The sequence below is a fragment of the Marmota flaviventris genome, chromosome 14 (genome assembly GCF_047511675.1).
Source record: "Marmota flaviventris isolate mMarFla1 chromosome 14, mMarFla1.hap1, whole genome shotgun sequence".
In the NCBI taxonomy this organism is placed as follows: Eukaryota; Metazoa; Chordata; class Mammalia; order Rodentia; family Sciuridae; genus Marmota; species Marmota flaviventris.
In genome coordinates, this window is record NC_092511.1 from 58,742,372 (window position 1) to 58,761,824 (window position 19,453).

Below are 19,453 nucleotides of genomic sequence, written 5' to 3' on the forward strand. Positions count from 1 at the left end.
ACTCGCATACCACACACACATACCCCTACATTATGATGATACATAGTGAACCATCCCTAGGAAAAAAGTACCAAGGCCAGCAAATGCACTTTATTCTCATTTATTGAGATTTTCAACAGCTGCCATTTGGTTCGTATAGCAAACTTTAAAAAATGACTTCTATTTTTTATATTTTTATGAAAATTATTTTCTTCAATTTTAAAGCACTATTTCTCCTCCAAAGTAGTATTAATAACTGCCATGTAAAGTTTATTTAGAAGGGGGGGAAGCAACAATAGCTTTTAAACATTTATGAAACAGTGACAAAGTTCCAAAGTCTCAACGTGGACCAGCCGGGGATGCTATGCTGTCCCCAGTACCATCAATACTTTACTTGCCATCCATACCAACAGGGGTGCCACACACACACCCTCTGACCTTCTGGGGGCTTCTTGTTCCACAAGCTCCACTCTCTCTCCTCTCTACTTCTGCCGTCAGCCTTCCCTCTCTCCCTCCCTCCTAATGTGTCCAACAAAGGCAGTACAACTTTTAATACATGTTCAGCTTTGTAACTGGAGACATGCTACTTATTTAGGAAATTCAGATTCCCCCATTCATTCTGGAGGAGGAAAAACATCCAGCACAGCATAGATGGTTTCACTTTCTTCTCCACTGAGACACATGCTCATACTTATTAAATGGATTTATTAGATGCTTCAAAAGTCCCGATGTATAGTAGACAGCACAAAAGTTTCTTGTAAAAAAAATGTTGCAAAATTATAAAAATTTCTGCAGCACTTGAGGCTCCTTCTGTGGAGCTTCTAGTGACAAAGCTGGTTCTGAAAAGTAATTCCTTTGACACGCACAGTAGCTTCACCTATGAGTCCTATATATCTATGTTCAAAGAGTTCCATTTAGACCACAGGAATCTGAAATCCAAGTTCGTCAGGCTGTCTGGCTAACAAAGTGTACATACCCATCAATGGGATACTACTCAGTAGTAAAAAGAACAAACCACCAAAACATGTTCTATGTAGTGGATGAGCCTCACAAACATTATGTTAAGTGAAAAAAGGCCTGATACCAGAGACCACGTGCAGGACTCCATTGATGTGAAATGTCAAGAAAAGGCAAATTTATACATGAAAGTGGTTGCCTGGAGTAGGAACAGGGACTAATGAACATGAAGATCTTATTGGGAGTGATGAAAATGTTCCAGAACCAAGTAATGGTTACGGCTGCACCAATGAGGAAAGTTACTAAAACCACTGACTTGTACAACATTTGAAATGGGTGAATTTTATGATATGTAAAATATCCATCATTAAAGTTGTTTTTTAAAAAAAGACTCCCTACCTCCCAACTGCCCTTCAAGCATTAAACAATTCTGAAAAGCTCACAATCAAAAGAACAGGATTATCACTTAGTATTGATTTACACAGTAAAACATTTTACTATTTTATAGAAAAAAATATTTTAGTAATTGTAAAATAGTAAAATGTTTTTAAATTTTATTATCTCAGGGCTGGGGGATGTAGCTCAATAGAATGTGTTTGCCCAACAATGAGGAAGGCCCTGAATTTGAGCCCTAGCAATACAAAACAGAAAAAAATTTTCAATTTTCTGTAGAAATAAATAACCTAAAACATTTATTATTTTGGAAAAAAAAAAAAAGGTAGCCAGTGAGAAGGTAGATTTGAGGAAGTAAGCTCAGCAAATTTTGCAAATGAGACTTAAAAACAAAAGCAGCCTTTTAAAAATAATCCCCCCCCCCCAAATAAAGATAGTGTCTCTGTGTTCTTTTAGATTTCTCTCACGTCCCTTGGAAGCAGGAAGTACAAATCTCTTGGCTAACACCCTACAGAGATCAGTATATCCAGCTGTCTTTTTCTCATAACTTCCCTAAAAATGAAACTGACTGGGAACAGCAATGGAGGTTTAGAAAGTGAGAGCAGAAGGCCAAGTAATATGCAAGACACTTGAGTATTTCCTTGGGTAGATTTCCTGCTCCCCTGTCCCTGTCACCAGTAGCATGTTCAGTATGGGAGATTAAAACAAGGAGAAAGAAACTCTAAAACCTCTCTTTCCAAACTGTGACCAAGTCTGTGGATGAAATTCACAAGACAGAAAATCAAGGTCAATCCTGTTCTCTCGGCCCATTTGCCAGTATCCTAGAGGAGATGCACAGTCTTTATAAATGGGTGAATATCTCCAAATCTTGATCAAATTTTTCAGATCTCTACTGGTTCTCATACCTCAGTTATCACCTAAACCAAGAGATCAAGGGAGCCTGTAATGCTGAGATGCTCACTTAAAAAGGGCTGCCTCTTCCAGCCACCGGAGGGTGGATGCAGGAATGCTGTTTCTGTGGACTACTACTTCTCTCAAACTTTGCTTTCTAACCTGTTAATTACCAGCATATTCATGTGACCTCACTATGGCTCAGCCTCTCTTAAATCAAGATAAAACTTTTCGACATTATAGCAAAAAACCAATTTGGAAAATGCTTAGTATTTCACTAAAACATTTATTGTAAGCTACTGTTAGCAGGGTAAATTTAAAAACATCCCAACTGTTTTGACTTTGCAAATTAAAGGTGCTACAAAAATCCATCCTTATCTTTATGATCTTTCCAGGTCTGTCCTTATATGATTCCCAAAAGTAAACTAATGTACACAGAAACTGGCCCGAGGCTCAGAACTGCATGTACCCAGGCCTAGGCTATATCCTTGAATTTTCTGTTGCAGTTCAAATATCTTGAGAAACTCAAAAGATGTTCCTTTATTGTTTTTTTCCCATGAAGAAAAAGAGGAATTATCTCCTTGTAGTTTTAGAGTCAAATAAATAATCACAGTAATCTAATAAATTAACACTGGGACCAGCCAGATTGGCAACTGTTAAAAATACTCCATTTCTATAAACTGTCAAACTTCTAGTTGCCAATTTTAAAAGTAAGAAGACAACAGTGGTTTAAATTCAACATCAAAACTATCACTCATAAACACAAGCTTTGCCTTGCTTGCACTCAGACCTCTCCTGGGGGAAAAATCTGAGATGGAGACTCTCAGCACTTCCCCAGGGAAGGGTCTACCAGACCCACATGAATTTTCTGCTAAGAAGTTGGCAAATTAGGGCTGAGCCTGTGGCCCAGGGGATAATCCCTTCCTACAACCCCAACACATTTGAGAACATGAAATAGATGATAAAAAGAGTTGGGCCACAGGAAGAACCAGTGGAAGCACAAGTCCTACATATTAAATAAGGGATCACCTTGCCCGCTGCTTCCTGATCTGGAGGGCAGCACATTCTGCATCTGAGGGGGACTGAAAAATCCTGCCCTTAGGTTCCAGACTCATCTGGTTGAGTTTCCTTAGTCCGGACCCAATATACCTTGTGACACTGTGCTGAAGACAGACATCCAAAACAGCCAGCACAGCAGAAGAAAAATGAGCCTCTTAGACCATGCCTAGTAGTTCAGTCTACCTGACATCAAAAGAACAAACCTTCAGGATGAAAAAATGGTTACTCTGGATCCCTACAGAGCTTTCCTGATGGGTAGCCAAAGGAGAGTCCATTGTCCTCTTTGCCAACACATTCCAACAGCCTTCAGCATTTTTGAGCTTAGATGGGCTAATGGAGACTAGAACAGGCACAGTAGCCCCAGGAGAGAGATTTCCCCTATTTATGTACTTCCAATGCCTTCTCTTTATTAGAGGCAACATCCTGGCTGAAAACTAAGCTGGAATAAACAAGGTTTTTTATTCAGAGTCTTCCCTAAAAGAAAATTAACAATTTCATTCTCTTGAGGTAGAAGCTTTGGGAATATGCATGTTTGGCAATACATGTTCCCAAAGCTACTCATAGTCCTATGACATGTGACCTAGTGAGAAAGACCATTTTTCAAATGATTCCACCCTATAAACTTAAATGAGGAAAGATATGAGTTTGTATTTTAAATCTGGCATTAGTGTAAACCCAACAATTCAGGAGGCTGAGGAAAGAGGATTCCAAGTTCAAGGCCAGCCTCAGCAAATAAAGAAACCCTGTCTCAAAATAAAAAATAAAAGACTGGGGATGGTAGCCCAGTGGTAGAGCACCACTGGGTTCAAATCTTTAGTACTGGAGAAAAAACCCTATCATTAGCCTGTGGCTCTTCAAAAAATCAACAAGGGAAGCTGGGATATAGCACAGTGGCAAAGTGCCAGCCCAGCATGCATAAAACCCTAGATTTGATCCCTGGCACCCTCCCTGCCCCCCCCCCCCCCAAAAAAAAAAAAAGTCAACAAGTGAGCTCATAAGAAAATGGAGAATTTCTTCAGCTTTCCAGACCTAGTCCTTTTCTTCCAAACTCTGTCCCACATCCACATACTGAATCTCTACCAACTTTATTTCAAGTTATGTGATCTTGCCCTTATAGGCCTATCACACAGCAAGCAACAGTTATACAAAAGCCACTGCATCCTCAGATCTCCGCCAGTACTCATCCTGGGAGAAGAGCCAGCACTAGACATACTCTTTCACACATACTACTACCTCCTACGTTCTCTGTACACAAAAAGCAGCTCCTGGTGCCCAGTTTAGTCCTTAGATGTATCAACAAAAACCTTCAGTGAGTTGTAGGTAGGAAAGACAACAGGAGCATACCCAGAAAGGTCAACCTAGAAAACTCAAAAGATTTGGTGTATGGGAACAGTAAAATGTGAAACAGCTTTAACTATCCTGGAGGGTTGTGGACACAGTCATATGGGTCTAGCAGGACTCCTAGGTCATTTTTCAATTCCTCTGCATACTTTTATAAGGTAGGAGAAGCATCCCATCTGTGAGCTGAGCTTCTTACTCATGTCCTGAAAAATATACTTCCTTGAAAAGGTGCATAAACTTTTCTGAGGGAATTAAGATACTAGGAGAACCATGTTGATGGGACTGGAGAAAAAATTAAAAACTGTCTGAATAAATTTTAAGACACAAACAACCCAAGATGCTACAGTAAACAAAAACCAGGATTTAAGGTTGAGTCTCCAAGCTCGAGCTAATGGCCAAAACAGAAGGCTTCTCACATGTTTTGGTAACATAACTTTTCCTAAACACAAAGTAGGGCTGGGGTGGAAAGCAGATATGGGCAGAGACAGCTGAGGGCTGAGGTGGCAAATCAGCCCTAAGTGCCCTTTCACCTGTAAATGATGAGACTGATGGTAGCTGTAAACAAAGGCTTAAGAAGAGGACAACAGCAACCACAGGACTCTAGTGACAATTGCCATCATAGTCCACTCCTTCTATGTACAACTTTCATCAGAATGAAGAGTTACTGTAAACTAAGAACTTTAAGTCTGTTTTTTCTTGAATGGGGTTCAGAGCAGAAAGACATGGCTCCACAGGCCATTGGTACTCCCAGTTCACTGCAGAAACACCAGGGAACAGGAGAGCTGGGCTCCAGATTCTGGTTTGCACCATGTGTCTCCTCTGCTTGTCCCTCTTCCCATCCAGCAAGACAGCACAACAGTCTTTGCAAGTAGCTCTGTGGGTATTTCTTGCTCCTGGTAGGTACACAGCAGGATGAGAAGGGTATTTCTTAAAAACCCAATATTCCTTGGTCAGCTTATTTTGTTTAAACACAGACAGTAGAACATTCCTGATAAAGGAAAAAATAAAATGCGATTTCCTTAATTCAAAAAGAGCTAATTAACAACAAAACAGGAAACTGCTCCAAAGTCAGTAGAACCAAAAGGAAATACTCAGAGGCTTGTAGAGTCACAGTATCCAGTTAAACCGAGGTTCCCCTTCCCGGCTATACTCCCCTTGCCCACCCCACCCGCCTCTAGACAGCTCTGCCTTTTTGTGCATCACTATCCCCAAATGTGGGGACAGGCAAGTCCTCCTCAAAGGTTCTGTTGGCTCAGTACTTCACTCCTGGAATAAACTCCTTGGCATCCGGGTTCAGGTTACTTTTGCTCTGAAATAAGAACAAGAGATAATAAATCCTAAGGCAAGCTGTACTTTAAAACTTATTTTCTTCCTACTTAATTTTTTTTGGTACTAGGTATTGAACTCAGGGCCTCATTCATGCTAAGAAGTGTTCTACCACAAAGATACACCCTCAGCCCCTCCACTTCCACTAATACCATTACCTTCCCCTTAGCCTTTAGGACAGAAAGAAAGAAAATTCCTTGTAACTCTGTTGTTGCTTGGCTGCTCTCAATGGCTCCTAACATACTTAGCCCATACTTAGCTAATTTTCTCCTTCCTGTTTGAGATTCTGTTCCCTTCCTGATGCTTCTCACAATCTCATCAGAGGCCTTTCAGTTCAACTCCAAAAAGAATTTTCATTTCACAAGTATCTCAACTTCGTGAAAATCAGAACTCCATGAAACTGGTCTTGGTTACCATAATTTCCACTTTTCTTCATTTTTATTTCTTTGGTTATAAATATATTCACACCTCTGTTGTGAATACCCCAAAACTCAGCAAACTTCAGGGCATAATCATTTGAGATACAAGTTGGGTGAAAAACATAATGCATACAGAATTCTGATGTTACATAAACATGGAAGGCAAGAAATTTATTTATCTGGTCTAATTATAAGTGGCAAATGACCTCTCAGGAGTATATTTCCTTCTAAAATGAACAGGCAATTTTTATGATACAAACATTCAGAACTTAGGTTTATTAAATACAGACTTGGGCGACAGTAAAGAGGAAGATAGCAGCAAGTGATCATTTCAGAGCCTGTTTGGAGGTTCTATCAGGGGAGTACAGCTACTCTAAACTCTTGACCAGAGAATGGGTTTCCTCTACTGGGGAAGATCATCCTCAATTTGCAGCTTCAGGCAAGACACACCGAGTAGTGAAGGAGGAAGGGACACCATCTAGCCAGATCAGCAGAAACAACCCTGGTGATAAATGGGGTGACATGTCACAGCCAGATGGCCCTCAACAGATCATGTGAAACCAAACCTGATCTTGAGTATTCAAATTTAATCCTTCGTCTGAATAGTTTTATGAAAAGCCCACTGGCAGGCAGGCATCATGTCTTCACTGCACCCTCTCATCAATGCCCATCTAAGTGGTGAAGAAACAGCAGCTTAGAGGGCTCCAGAAACTTGCAAAAGATTGAGGGCCAGAAAAACAGTCTTTGACTCCAAATTCTACATTCTTTTTACCCTGTCTTATGTGGAAATACACATGGTTCTTACCAAAATATCTTCAGAATTATGGTCATCCCCGACGGACAGTCCATTTAACTGCTGCTGCAACTGTCCCATGGCCTGCGGCAGGTCTCGTGCTGGAATAAACCAGTCTTGGTCTTCCTCATCCAGCATCTCCTGGAAGCAGCGGTCCAAGAAGTCTTGCTCCTGAAGCTCCTCCTCCACCTGGCATGCAAAGGGAGCACCTCAGATATCCTATCCAGGGGACGCATCCCTACCAGGAAGCCCCCAATCCTTCCCTTCAGAGGTTATTGCTCTGAAGCTAAGATGAATTTGTATGAGATTTAAGAATTAAGATGCTTGTTATGATTGGTTAGGAAAAACACGATTTTTAATTTTTAGCTGAATTTCATCAACAATAAAACAGAGAAATAGTTATTAAAAATTTTAGGTCTTTGGGCTGGGGATATAGCTCAGTTGGTAGAGTTGCTTTTCTTGCATGCACAAGGCCCTGGGTTCAATCTCCAGCACCACAAAAATAAATAAATAAAATAAAAATATTGTGTCTACTACCTACAACCAAAAAAGATATTTAAAAAAAAATTTTCAGGTCTTCACATTTCTTGTAAGACCTACAATATGTACCAGATATTTTCCATTTCTATGGCCTTGTGGAAAATCATTTTACAGCTTAAAATTCTTTTCTCAGTCTTGTTAAGAAAGAAATTCTTAAATTTCCCATTTTATAGGAAATATGTAACAAGATACAGAAAGTATGTAATTACTGTACTACTTGGATAGTGGAGATTAAATCAAAACTAATTCTTAGCTCCTGGACCACTTTTCTAGTAATGAGACCCCCAAGGCAGAAAAGTAATTTCAGAACCTTAGAAAGACACAAAAGATACTTTGTGGCTGGGTGCAGTGGTGTTTACCTGTAATCCCAGCAACTCAGGAGGCTGAGGCAGGAGGATTGCAAGTTCAAAGCCAGCCTCAGCAAAGGCGAGGCACAAAGCAACTCAGTGAGACCCTGTCTCTAAATAAAATACTAAATAGGGCTGGGGGTGTGGCTCAGTGGCCTAGTGCCCCTGGGTTCAATCCCTGGTACCCCCATTCAAAAAAAAAAAAAAGATACTTTATGGCATATCACTAGAAAACCAACCATGTCATCAATATAGTATTCTCTCAAAGCAAGAAGAAATGTATGAATATTTAAACAACTCCATATTTCTTAAACTCTGCCCCAAACTAAAGCAATAAATACATCTAGAATATTTTACACTTCTTTGCAAACATTGTTACTCATAGTAAGCTCTGCAGATTTTCCTGTGACTTTAACAGGCTTCCTGCCTCACGTTTGGCAAATTCCTTGCCTGCATCCTGATGACAAACTCACAGCTCATTAGCGCCACCACTAGAATGAACATCAAGCAAAAAATGATTTTTCAAATTAGCCTATACAATTCACAAGTCACTGGTGGTAAGATTTAAGGAAAGGAATTTTAACTTTGTAATTAGTCACATTTTAAAAAAATGTCAAATGAATTACATAGTTATGAAGTTATTAAAATAATCACAACAAAATATTTCCAAGCCACAAGATTTAACATGACTTTGTGTTTGAAATTTCCTGAAATTTTCTTGCTCCATTCTTTTATATATTCCCTTTCTGAAGCATTTTACTTCATATATTTCTCTTTGGGGGGCTTACTATGTAAAACTATTTCCTGAATTGTAGCAGTAAGCTGTTTTCTTTGTATAAAAGTTGGGAAATTAGGGCTGGGGTTGTAGCATTGCCTAGCACATGTGAGGCACTGGGTTCGATCCTCAGCACTACATAAAAATAAATAAATAAAATAAAGGCACTGTGTCCATCTACTTACAAAAAAAAAAAAAAAAGAAGGAAGGAAGGAAAGAAAAAAAAGTCACCTTAATTTCAACACTCAGACCTGAATGGAGATTAATGACATTTTGGAATGTACCTAGCCTACTCTTACTAGACACCATGGGAAAACGGCAGGAGCTTAGAATAAAAAGTCCCCTGGTAATTAGAAATGTACATACAAAAGAATCATAAGATTTAAAAATTCAATAAGCATTCTTCATCTCTTTCCACAGTGTAGACAGGGAGTAAAAGCACATTTTATACACTACATATAACTGTTTTTTTGCCTCCCCCCAACCCTTAACAATAGGCGTCTTTTCTTCTTAAAAATTCCATGGAAGCCAGGCAGAGGAGGGTATAAACAAACCATTTACAATAAACTGGTATGTTTAATCTTACTTCTTCCCTTCTTTTCTCAGTTATACTTTCTGAAGATGACTGATACTATTTTTATTGGAACTTAATTCTTTCTCCCCTCAAAGCTACATTTCAAATTCTTTCAGCATCAAATTCAATGAGTTATCAAAAGATCAATGTCTCATTCCTAGTTTTGGGGGCTTGTATGGTGTTTTGCATACAATGAATCTTGAATTGAACCTCAAGTGAGAAGACATTGGATTCTATAGCTGGTAACCCAGATATAATATCTTCTAGCACATGTGAGGCACTTTCCAATAAGAAATCTGAGAAAATAGAATAAGATAAATACAACTTGATTGTGGTAAAAACTGTATAGTTCAACATGGTCAAAGTGACCTACAGGGGTATAAGCAGAAATTACATCAATCAGATCTGAGATCCTAAATCTTCCTGCTCTTGAGGAATTACAAAGTTTCTCTGAAATACTCAATCCCCTGGCTTGACATTGCATACCAATTGGAAAATAACGTTACAAAACTAGTATTTCCTGTAAAATATTAGGGTTGGGAGAATTCAAGCAAACAATCGTTTACCTGCTTAGCCTTTCTAAGGGCCTGGCAGGATATAACTGTCACTGCTTTCCTAGTTCTGAAACAAGTTATAATTTTTAAAGTTTCTAAACTATCTTTCCTCAACCTCTTTGGGTGTGTGTGTGTGCATGTTTCTGTAAGCTGCTAGGTTTCCAGTACTTTTCCAAGTACCCTGCCTCAGTTTGCTATATTCTTAGATACAGAAGCCCACATCTGGCCTACAGTGTAAACATCTGGCTCTTAAGTCCCAGTCCTAATCAGCAGGGTTAAGAGCATGTCAACAAGTATTATCAAAGCCAGGACAAATTGTTTATGCTTTCAGCAAACTTTTTTCCAGTCAGAGGCTAGTTAAAGGCAGAGTCATACAGGTCAACACAAAAGCTAAATGCAACTATTCTAAAATCCCATAGAAAATATATTTATTTTCGCTTAGAGTTCTTAAACATCTATTATGTCTACATTTATTTTCAAAATGAAGCACAGTTTCACATTTCCAATAAGAAAATAAAATCAATGAACTTCAAAGTCCAGAAAAGCAAGCTCATTACCATTCTATTTCTTATTGTTCCATAGTATAAGCACTTAATTTCATACTGTCTTTATAGAGTTACAGAATCAGAGTGGTTCCTAGGATTAAAACAGGATCAGGGCAGGATAAAAGACCTTAGCTAGCTGGGTGGGGTAGTACAAGCTTGCCATCCCAGGTACTCAGTAATTCCATCTGCTTGGGGAGGCTGAGGCAGAGGATCACAAATTCAAGGCCAGCCAGGGCAACTTAAGGAGACCCTGTCTCAAAAACAAACAAATATGCTGGGAATGGCTCAGTAGTAAAGCATTCATGGGTTCAATCCTCCATAAAGGTGTGCAAGGGAACCAGTGACACCTTCCCCTTTTTTGGTGGTACTGCGTATTTGACCCAGGGGTGCTCCCTACCGAGCTGTATCCCCTGCCTTTTCCCCGCTTGAGACAGGATCTTGCTACGTTGATGAGGCTGGTCTCAAACTTTCAATCTTCCTGCCTCAGCCACCTTGAGTCATTGGGATTATGTGTGCTCCTCCACACCCAGCCATTTTTATTTTTACAGAAAATATTACAGCTATTGAGTTACATGTATCATTAGCTTCTACTTCTTTCTTTACCTGTCTGTTGAAGTCCTCTTCATTCTCCATCCACATATATTCTGCAAATGGGTTTTCTTTTTCATCATGCCCATTTAGTCCCTGGTCCTCTTTGGATTTTACACTGGGTGGTGTATTTGCCACACTTGATCCATTCATTATGACAGACTCTATAGGAGCAAAAGAAAGGATAAAATGAATACAAGGATCAAGAAAATGTAAACCCACAACATCTAAGTTCTTTTAGAAGTTTCTGAAGTTCTGAGCCAAAGACTTAAATGAACAGAGACTGTTAAGACTATAACTGTGGGGCTGGAGTTGTGGCTCAATGGTAGAGCACTTGCCTGGCATGTGTGAGGCCATGGATTTGATTCTCAGCACCGCATATAAATAAATAAAACAGCACCACATATAAATAAATAAAAGAGCCATTTAATACAGATGCACAATTCTTAAAGAGTTAAGAGAAAAAAAGGGTCTAGGCTTATTTTTTTTCCCCCTAGGCAAGAGACATAGGATAGGGTGGGGGTAAGGAATCTTCCCATGTCAAATTCCTGAAGGTCCTAGAACCTAGTCCAGATCACTTCCTTAATGATTAAACAGGAAGAGAGAATGTATTCTTTTTCTATTTCTTAATTCTTTTTGTAGTCCTGGGGATTGATCCCAGGGCTTCACACATACTAGGCAAGTGTGCTACTACTGACTTACATCCCCAGCCCGAGTATGCATTCTTAATGAATACTGTAAGCACCTGCTCCTTATTCTGATTCTCAAACTTTGTGTTTCTTTAAAATGTATTTCAAAACAATAATACGTGTTCATTGTATGATAAGCAAAAAGTAGAAAAAAAATCACCAGTTGTCCAACCATCTAAAGTTAATAATAATTAACAATGTGATGGTGCACGGAAACTTCCTGACACCCCTGGCATGTATGTAGATACAGACATACACATGTTCCCCAAGTTTCCATTCTCAGCAGTAACAGGATCATGATGCATTAAGCCCCACCATTTTTTTCTCATTTGTGTTAATATAGCCATAATGTCTTTTGGAGTATGTCCAATGTTTCTGTATTGTAAAGTTTGGATGAATTTCTGGTATTTATTTTTTTCTGATGATTTCTTTATAACTGCTACATTGGAGAGTATGTTCCTTTGTTTAAGTATCTTGATTTATTGCCACCCTCCCAAAAGAATTTAAATCCCCCCAGTAGTGTGTAAGTGCCTGTTTTTCCACATTCATGAATACTATTATTTTAAAACCATTCCTAGTCTCATAAGAGAAAACCTGCATTTTATTGTTTATGCTTCTTTAATTTTTACTGAGGCTAAGTATTTTGAAATGTTTACTGGCCATTTTTCTATTAAGATTTGTGGATTTTCCTTATCTTTGGTAAGAACACTTATTAGTTTAAATTTTTTTTAATTAAAAAATAATTTATAAAAACAAGTAAAATAATTACTACACTTGTTTATTACTATTATTTTTTGCAGTACTGGGGATTGAACCCAGTGGCTCTCTACCACTAAATTACACCCCTAGCCATTGATTGATTGATTGATTGATTGTGGTGCTGGGAATTGAACCGAAGGCCTTGCATGTTAGGCAAGAACTCTACCACTGAGCTACAGCCCCAACTCTTATTTTTTATAAACAGTCTCCCTAAGTTGGTGAGGCTGGCCTAAAACTTGAAATCCTCCTACATCAACTTCCCAGGTTGCTAGAACCACAGACATGCAACACCGTGCCTAGCTATATTTGCTCCATTATTTTTGGTGGCCATATTTGCTAGCCTTCATCTTTGCTTACAGCTTGTGTGTGTATGTCAGTCTACGACTCTTAAAGGTCCATATGTATGGAAAAAAAGACTTTGCTTTGGCTTGTAATCCATTTTGGTGTTTTGTTATCACTGAGAATGTGTCTTTTTTCTACTCTTTATCTTAATATTAACCATTCTTCATAAAACATTCCAGTCTTCACTCATTTTTCTTCTCTAACCTACTGTACCTAGGGAGTACCATGTTAAAATTCTTTCAGTTTTTTTCTGTTTCATGTGCATAACCTTTCTTGTTCCAACTAGATCTCAATTCCAACAAGACTTGAGGTGCATACAATTTGTAACTTATCACAACATTAAAGACTCCATAAATACTTGTGGCTTAATTGTGCTTTGGCAACTTTCTCTCTCTATCCCATCTTGCTTTCACCAAATTCCTTAGGGCTTCTTTAAGAGTTTCTTAACAAATTATTTCCCTCTTGTCTCCATCTTGGCAACACACCTAAAAGCCTTTCTTTGCATCTGAGTATACTAAAAATTTCTTACTTAATCTTCTTTAGTTTCTGCAAGTTCCTAAACTGTTATGAACATTAGAAATCTACTCTTGTAGTTGGACGTGGTGGCATACACCTGTTAATCCCAGCAACTTGGAAAGTTGAGGCAACAGGATTGCCAAATTCAAGGCCAGCCTGGGCAACTTAGCAAGATTCTGCCCTCAGAATAAAAAGTAAAAAGGGCTGGAATGTAGCTCAGTGGTAGACTGCCCCTGGGTTCAGTTCCTAGTACCACTAAAAGAAAAAGAAAAACAAATAAAGCCCTAATCTTGTAATAAGGCAAGTAGAACTGTGAACTGTAATGAATAGATGGAAAAACAACTCACTGATAGTTCTAAAAGAATTCCATTTAAAGCAGAACCCATTAAATTTACTATAGGTTTAAAGAGGGGACCTGGTAAGAAAAATATCTGTTTAACATATTTTATTTATTTATTTATTTAAAACAGAAACCACTCAGACTGCATTCCCTCCCTCTTGTTCTCCAGAAAGGAGAGAAGAATGATCATCAATGGCAATAGGCAGCTGCAGCAATGCAAAACCAAAAGCCAGCTTCACGCTCAGAAGGGAACACTACGCCTCCTCCTCAAGACATATTTTAGATAGTTAGAGACAAAATAAGACAATGTTTATTTCAATACAGGATCTTAAAAACAATTCTACAGGGCTAAAGGAGGAATCCAGTTCTTTATTTTTACTACTTCCATTTGCAGCATAGCAATGACAGAAGCAAGTCAGCTTTAAATGCCAGAGCAACTGCGTAAGTAAGTGTGATCTTCCTAAACAGAGACTCTTACAGGTTCTCTACTTTTCTGGGTAGCAGGTTATCCTGTATTGTATTTCCAAAGATTTATTTGGCTGTTGTTTACAATCAGCATTTCTCCCCATCCATGTGGAAATTGTCCACAGAGAATCAGAGTTCAGTTTTCTAAAACATCTGCCTTTATCAAAAAAAATAAATACTAAGTGCATATGATCATAAGGAAAAAGGGAAGGCAGAAAAAGAACAGAATACCCCTTCTGATTTAAGAGCAAGGTAGAACACAGAGCAAATTACACACTGCACTTGTTCATGAGAAAGGCCATGGTAATTACCATAAACTCAACATGAGGGTGTTACTTGTGATTTTATAATGTATGTGTATTTGGGGTTTCATCCATAGTTCCATAATTTCATCCATCTATCTATCCATTTACTCAGTGCAGTGCCTCATGTATGCTAGGCAAGCACTGAGCTACATTTCCAGTCCTAGATAGTTATAAAAGGTACTTTAGGCTTCAGAAACCAGAATCCCTGTCTCTCTTTAACCTCGTGTCCTCCTTTCACCTGATCCTTTTTGTCCCCAAGGCATACCACAGATACCAGAACTTCTCTTCCTCAAGCCAGGTCATAGAAATTAAAAATATAGCTGGGCTCAGTGGTGCACACCTGTAATCCCAGCCACTTGGGAGGCTGAGGCAGGACGACTGCAAGTTCAAGGCCAGCCTTGGCAATTTAGTGAGACTCTGTAGCAAAATAAAAAGGGGTGGGGATATAGCCCAGTGGTAGAGAATCTCTGGGTTCAAGCCCAGTACAGCAGAAAAAAGAAACTAAACTTATACTCTAATCTTCCCCCTACCTTTCTCTCTCTCAGCTAGTCATAAGGAAATTCTCTTACACATCTTGTCTGACACTAGATCATAAGCCCCCTTTTTAAAAAAGGGTCCTGTCCCACAGCTTGGAGCAAGGAAATTTGCAGAGAGGCCAAGAAGAATCTTGGACAGACAGGATTTGCTGGTTTTCCCCACTCATTTATTAGCATTAGATCATACCTTTTTTTGTCTAATTACATTGTTACACAGTTGTCTATGTTTCAATCATGTTTATGCAATGACATTTAAAAAAATAAAAAAGGGTTCTGAAAGCTTCTGGACAGCTGAACGTGTGGAGGCTGACAGGAAGGTAAAAAAAACGACTCATCCACATCCTAGCAAGATGGTGAAGCCAATTTCTGGGGATGGACACTCCTGGGCTCAGGATCCTTCCAAATCTCACCCTATATCTCTCTTCATCTGGCTATTTATTTGTATATCTTGTATAATAAACTAGTAAACATAAATGTTTCCCTGAGTTCTGTGAACTGCTCTAACAAATTAACTGTACCTAAGGATGGGGTTGTGGAAATCTCAATTAGAAGCCAGCTGGTCAGAGGTTCTGGAGGTCTGGATTTTTTTAATTAATTTTTTAAAATTTATATATAACAGCGAAATGTATACAATTCTTATTACATATATAGCACATTTTTTCATATCTCTAGTTGTATACAAAGTATATTCATACCAGTTCATGTCTTCATACCTGTACTTTGGATAATAATGATCATCACATCCCACCATCATTAATAACTCCATGCCCCCTCCCTTCCCCTCCAACCCCACTGCCCTATCTAGAGTTCGTCTGTTCCTCCCATGCTCCCTCTCCCCACCCCACTATGAATCAGCCTCCTTACATCAAAGAAAACATTCAGCATTTGGGTTTTGGGGATTGGCTAACTTCATTTAGCATTATCTTTTCTAACTCCATCCATTTACCTGCAAATGCCATGATTTTATTCTTTTATTGCTGAGTAATATTCCATTGTGTATATATGCTACATTTTTTTAATCCACTCATCTACTGAGGGGCATCTAGGTTGGTCCCACAGTTTAGCTATTGTGAATTGTTCCGCTATAAACATTGTGTTCCTGTAGTATGCTGCTTTTAAGTCCTTTGGGTATAGACAGATGTAGGAGAGGGATAGCTGGGTCAAATGGTGGTTCCATTCCCAATTTTCCAAGAAAATCTCCATACTGCTTTCCATATTGGCTGCACTAACTTTCAGTCCCACCAGCAGTGTATGAGTGTATCATTTTCCCCACATCCTCGCCAAAACTTATTGTTGTGTGTATTCATAATAGCTGCCATTCTGACTGGAGGGGTAGAACCTAGGGGCACTTAACCACTAAGCCACATCTCCAGCCCCTTTTATTTTTTATTTTGAGACAGGGCCCACTAAGTTGCTGAATCTGGCTTTGAACTTGTTATCCTCCTGCCTCAGCCTCCTGAGCTGCTGGGATTATAAGCGTGTACCACCACATACAGCAAGAGATCTGGAACTTTGGAGTCTGCAGTGGGTGGCAGTCTGGTGGGACTAAGCTCTCAATCTGTGGGTCAGCATAAGAACAACACTGGCTTGTGGGCTTACTGGGTGAGGGTGAACTGGTGCTTCAAGTGCCCCATTCCTTTAGTAACAGGGTAGGAATTTTGCTGGACACTGGTAGCTCCTAGGGAAGCAAATGGATGTTTCCATCTTGGGGAAGAAACAGGGTATAATAAGATTATCAACATTAAATTTCCCATTTCCAGTTCTTCACTTTTACCCAATAGGTATTTGGCATTAAGAAATCTAAGAACAATTTGAAACCTATCGCTCCCCCACCCTACCTTCCCTCTCATGTTCTGAGTATATACAGGGGTACTAAACCCTGCAGAGCATTTGCTTTAGTACTTTACCATGGTCAAGGGTTTATGTCTAAAATATCTGGCTTAAAATAGGGGCCTTAGTTACCAGCCATAATGAACACCTACACCTTTCAGATCCAATACACTCATACCAAAAACAGCTGTTCTTTGGATCTATATGAGATATTTCATAAGCTATAAAATCTGAATTATGCCCATAATAACAGTTTGGGGTGTGTAGGTGGTACCAGGGAATGAACCTAGGGGCACCCTACAACTGAGCTACATCTCCAGCCCCCCCTTTTTTTTTTAATTGAGATACAGTCTTGCTCGGGCTGGCCTCAAATTTGTGATCCTCCTCTCTCAGCCTCCCAAGTCACTGGGATTATAGGCATGCACCACCATGACTGGCTATATTTGGGATTTTTGACTGAATTAAAAAGTCATCTCTGCCAGGCACAGTGGAGCATGCCTGTAATCCCAGCAACTCAGGAGCCTGAGGCAGGAGGATTGTAAGTTCAAGGCCAGCTTTGGAAACTTGGCAAGACTTGTCTCAAAAGAAAAAGTAAAAAGGACTAGGGAGATAGTTCAATGGTGAAGTATCTCTGGGTTCAATCCCCAGTACCTAAAATTAATAATTAATTAATTTTAAAAAATAAAACTAGCCTCTGCTATTCTGTTTTCAACAGTTTCATTATTCCATCCAGCCTGTTTAATACTATTTTTAAAATTAAATATTGTGGATAATAGTCTTTAATTCTATTTACTTCAAATATGCTGCCACTGGATACAGGTTTTACCTTTCCTCATTACATCTTAAAAATGCAATCCCTTGGCTCAATCTACTCATTTATTAAAATCTGAGTGCCAATTTACATTAGGCACTGATGCTTTGGCAGTAGGATACACAGTCCTTGCCCTGATGGTATTTACATTCTCTTAGGAGAAAAACAAGCAAATAATTAAGAGTAACTATGATTTATACTGCAAAGTGAGAAGTAAATGAGACTATTAGAAAACTATAGAGGGAACCAATCTAATTCAGGTGTGGGCAACATTTTCACTGATACCTGAAAAATATAAATCAGCAATAAGGAGAAGAAAGAAGCATGTGCAAAGCCTCAGGCAGAAGAGATCTTTTCAGGACACAAAGAAGGTAGATGGGCATCTAGTAGAAGGACAAGGAAGAGATGAGGCTGAAGAGGCAGATAGGCTGGATCATATGGGGCTTCTGAATTTTATCCTAAAAGTGATGAAAGCCATTATAAGGAGTTCTCAGCAATATAATGACTTGATTCAAATTATGTTTTGCACTCACTCAGGCTGCTATGTGGAAAATGGACTGGAGAGACCCAGAGCAGATAATGAGACTAGTAGGGCAGCTAATGCTCTTAATCCAGATGAAAATATGGCGGTTGCTTGGTTCATGATGGTGGCAGTGAGAAGAGAAGTAGGCCAACTCCAAAACTATTTCAGGAAGTTCTGGGTGATGAAGGCGATGTGGGGAATCAGGGTGAGGGAAATATCAAATATAATTTTGGTACAAGGTACTGGGCAGATGGTAATGTCATTGTCTGAGCTGAGGAATTCTGTGGGAAGAGCAAAATTTTTCCTGGGTGGCAATGGTGGGGTGGGCTAAGAAGGGTGATGAGTTCTATTTTGGACATGTTAAATTTGCAATGCCTCAGAAACACTCAAATGGTGATGTTAAGTAGGTTGGCTATATGCATCAAGAATAGAAGAAGTGTGGCTAAAAAGAGAAAGTTGGAGTAGTCATTTATATAAATGGCAACTGAAGTCATGGGACTAGAAAACACTGCCTAGAAAGAAAGAGCAAAGTGAGATGAAAAGATGGTCCAAGGCTCAGCTCTGATGTGTGTGAAGATTTTTAAAAAGACAGGCAGAGGAGGAGGATAATATGAAAGGAGGTTAGGGAGAATCTAGAGATGAGAAGGAAATCAGAAGAATTTGACAATACAGAAATCAAGGAAGGCAGAATTCCAGTGTAATAGATTAAATGAAAGTTCACCAAAATATATGTATGGCCTGCAGCCACCAGAATTTAGAAGAGGCAAAGAACAGATCCTCCCCTAAAGCCTTCAGAGGAAGTGCAGTTCTACTGATTTGGTATACTGGCTGATTTTGGAATACTGGCCTCCAGAATTGAGAAAGAATCAATTTTGTGTTTTAAGCCATTAGTTTATGGGTAATTTGTTTTAGTAACCACAGAAAATCAACACATTTCCAGTGAAGTGGGAATGCTGAAGACTGCTAAAAGGTCAAAGAAGAAGAAAGCTAAGGAGCATCCACAGAATTAGGAAATTGGAGATTTCTGATTACCTTAATAAGAGCAGTTTCCATGTAGAAAAATAAGGGGGAAAGTCAAATGGAAGTAAGCTGAAATGCAGGTGACAGCATGTGTGAAGTAACTCTTTCAAGGAGTCCAGCTGCCAAAGAAAGCATGGGCAGAAACTGGAGGAGTGAGAAGTCCACAGAAACTAAGTCCACAGAAACTAACACTGAAAAGGCCAGTGGCATGTTTAGGCATTCACAGAAAGGGTCTA

At 39.1% G+C, this 19,453-nt stretch overlaps 1 protein-coding gene and 1 non-coding gene across 3 annotated transcripts in view; both read right to left on the reverse strand.

Annotated features, from left to right (window-relative positions):
• Positions 1–4,914: 4,914 nt before the first annotated feature.
• Positions 4,915–19,453, reverse strand: part of Paip2b (poly(A) binding protein interacting protein 2B) — a 31,136-nt gene continuing 16,597 nt past the window's right edge. For both annotated transcript variants that reach the window (XM_027934518.2, XM_071601690.1), the window contains 3 exons: positions 11,097–11,245; positions 7,171–7,347; positions 4,915–5,929 (listed from right to left, as the gene is read on the reverse strand). In XM_027934518.2, coding sequence (XP_027790319.1) covers positions 5,873–5,929; positions 7,171–7,347; positions 11,097–11,234 — 372 coding nt within the window. In that variant the 5' untranslated portion in view covers positions 11,235–11,245 and the 3' untranslated portion in view covers positions 4,915–5,872. The remainder of the gene's footprint in view (positions 5,930–7,170; positions 7,348–11,096; positions 11,246–19,453) is intronic.
• Positions 13,860–14,070, reverse strand: LOC114092088 (small nucleolar RNA U3). The gene has a single exon (XR_003582624.2). It is a non-coding gene; the product is annotated as a small nucleolar RNA U3 (small nucleolar RNA).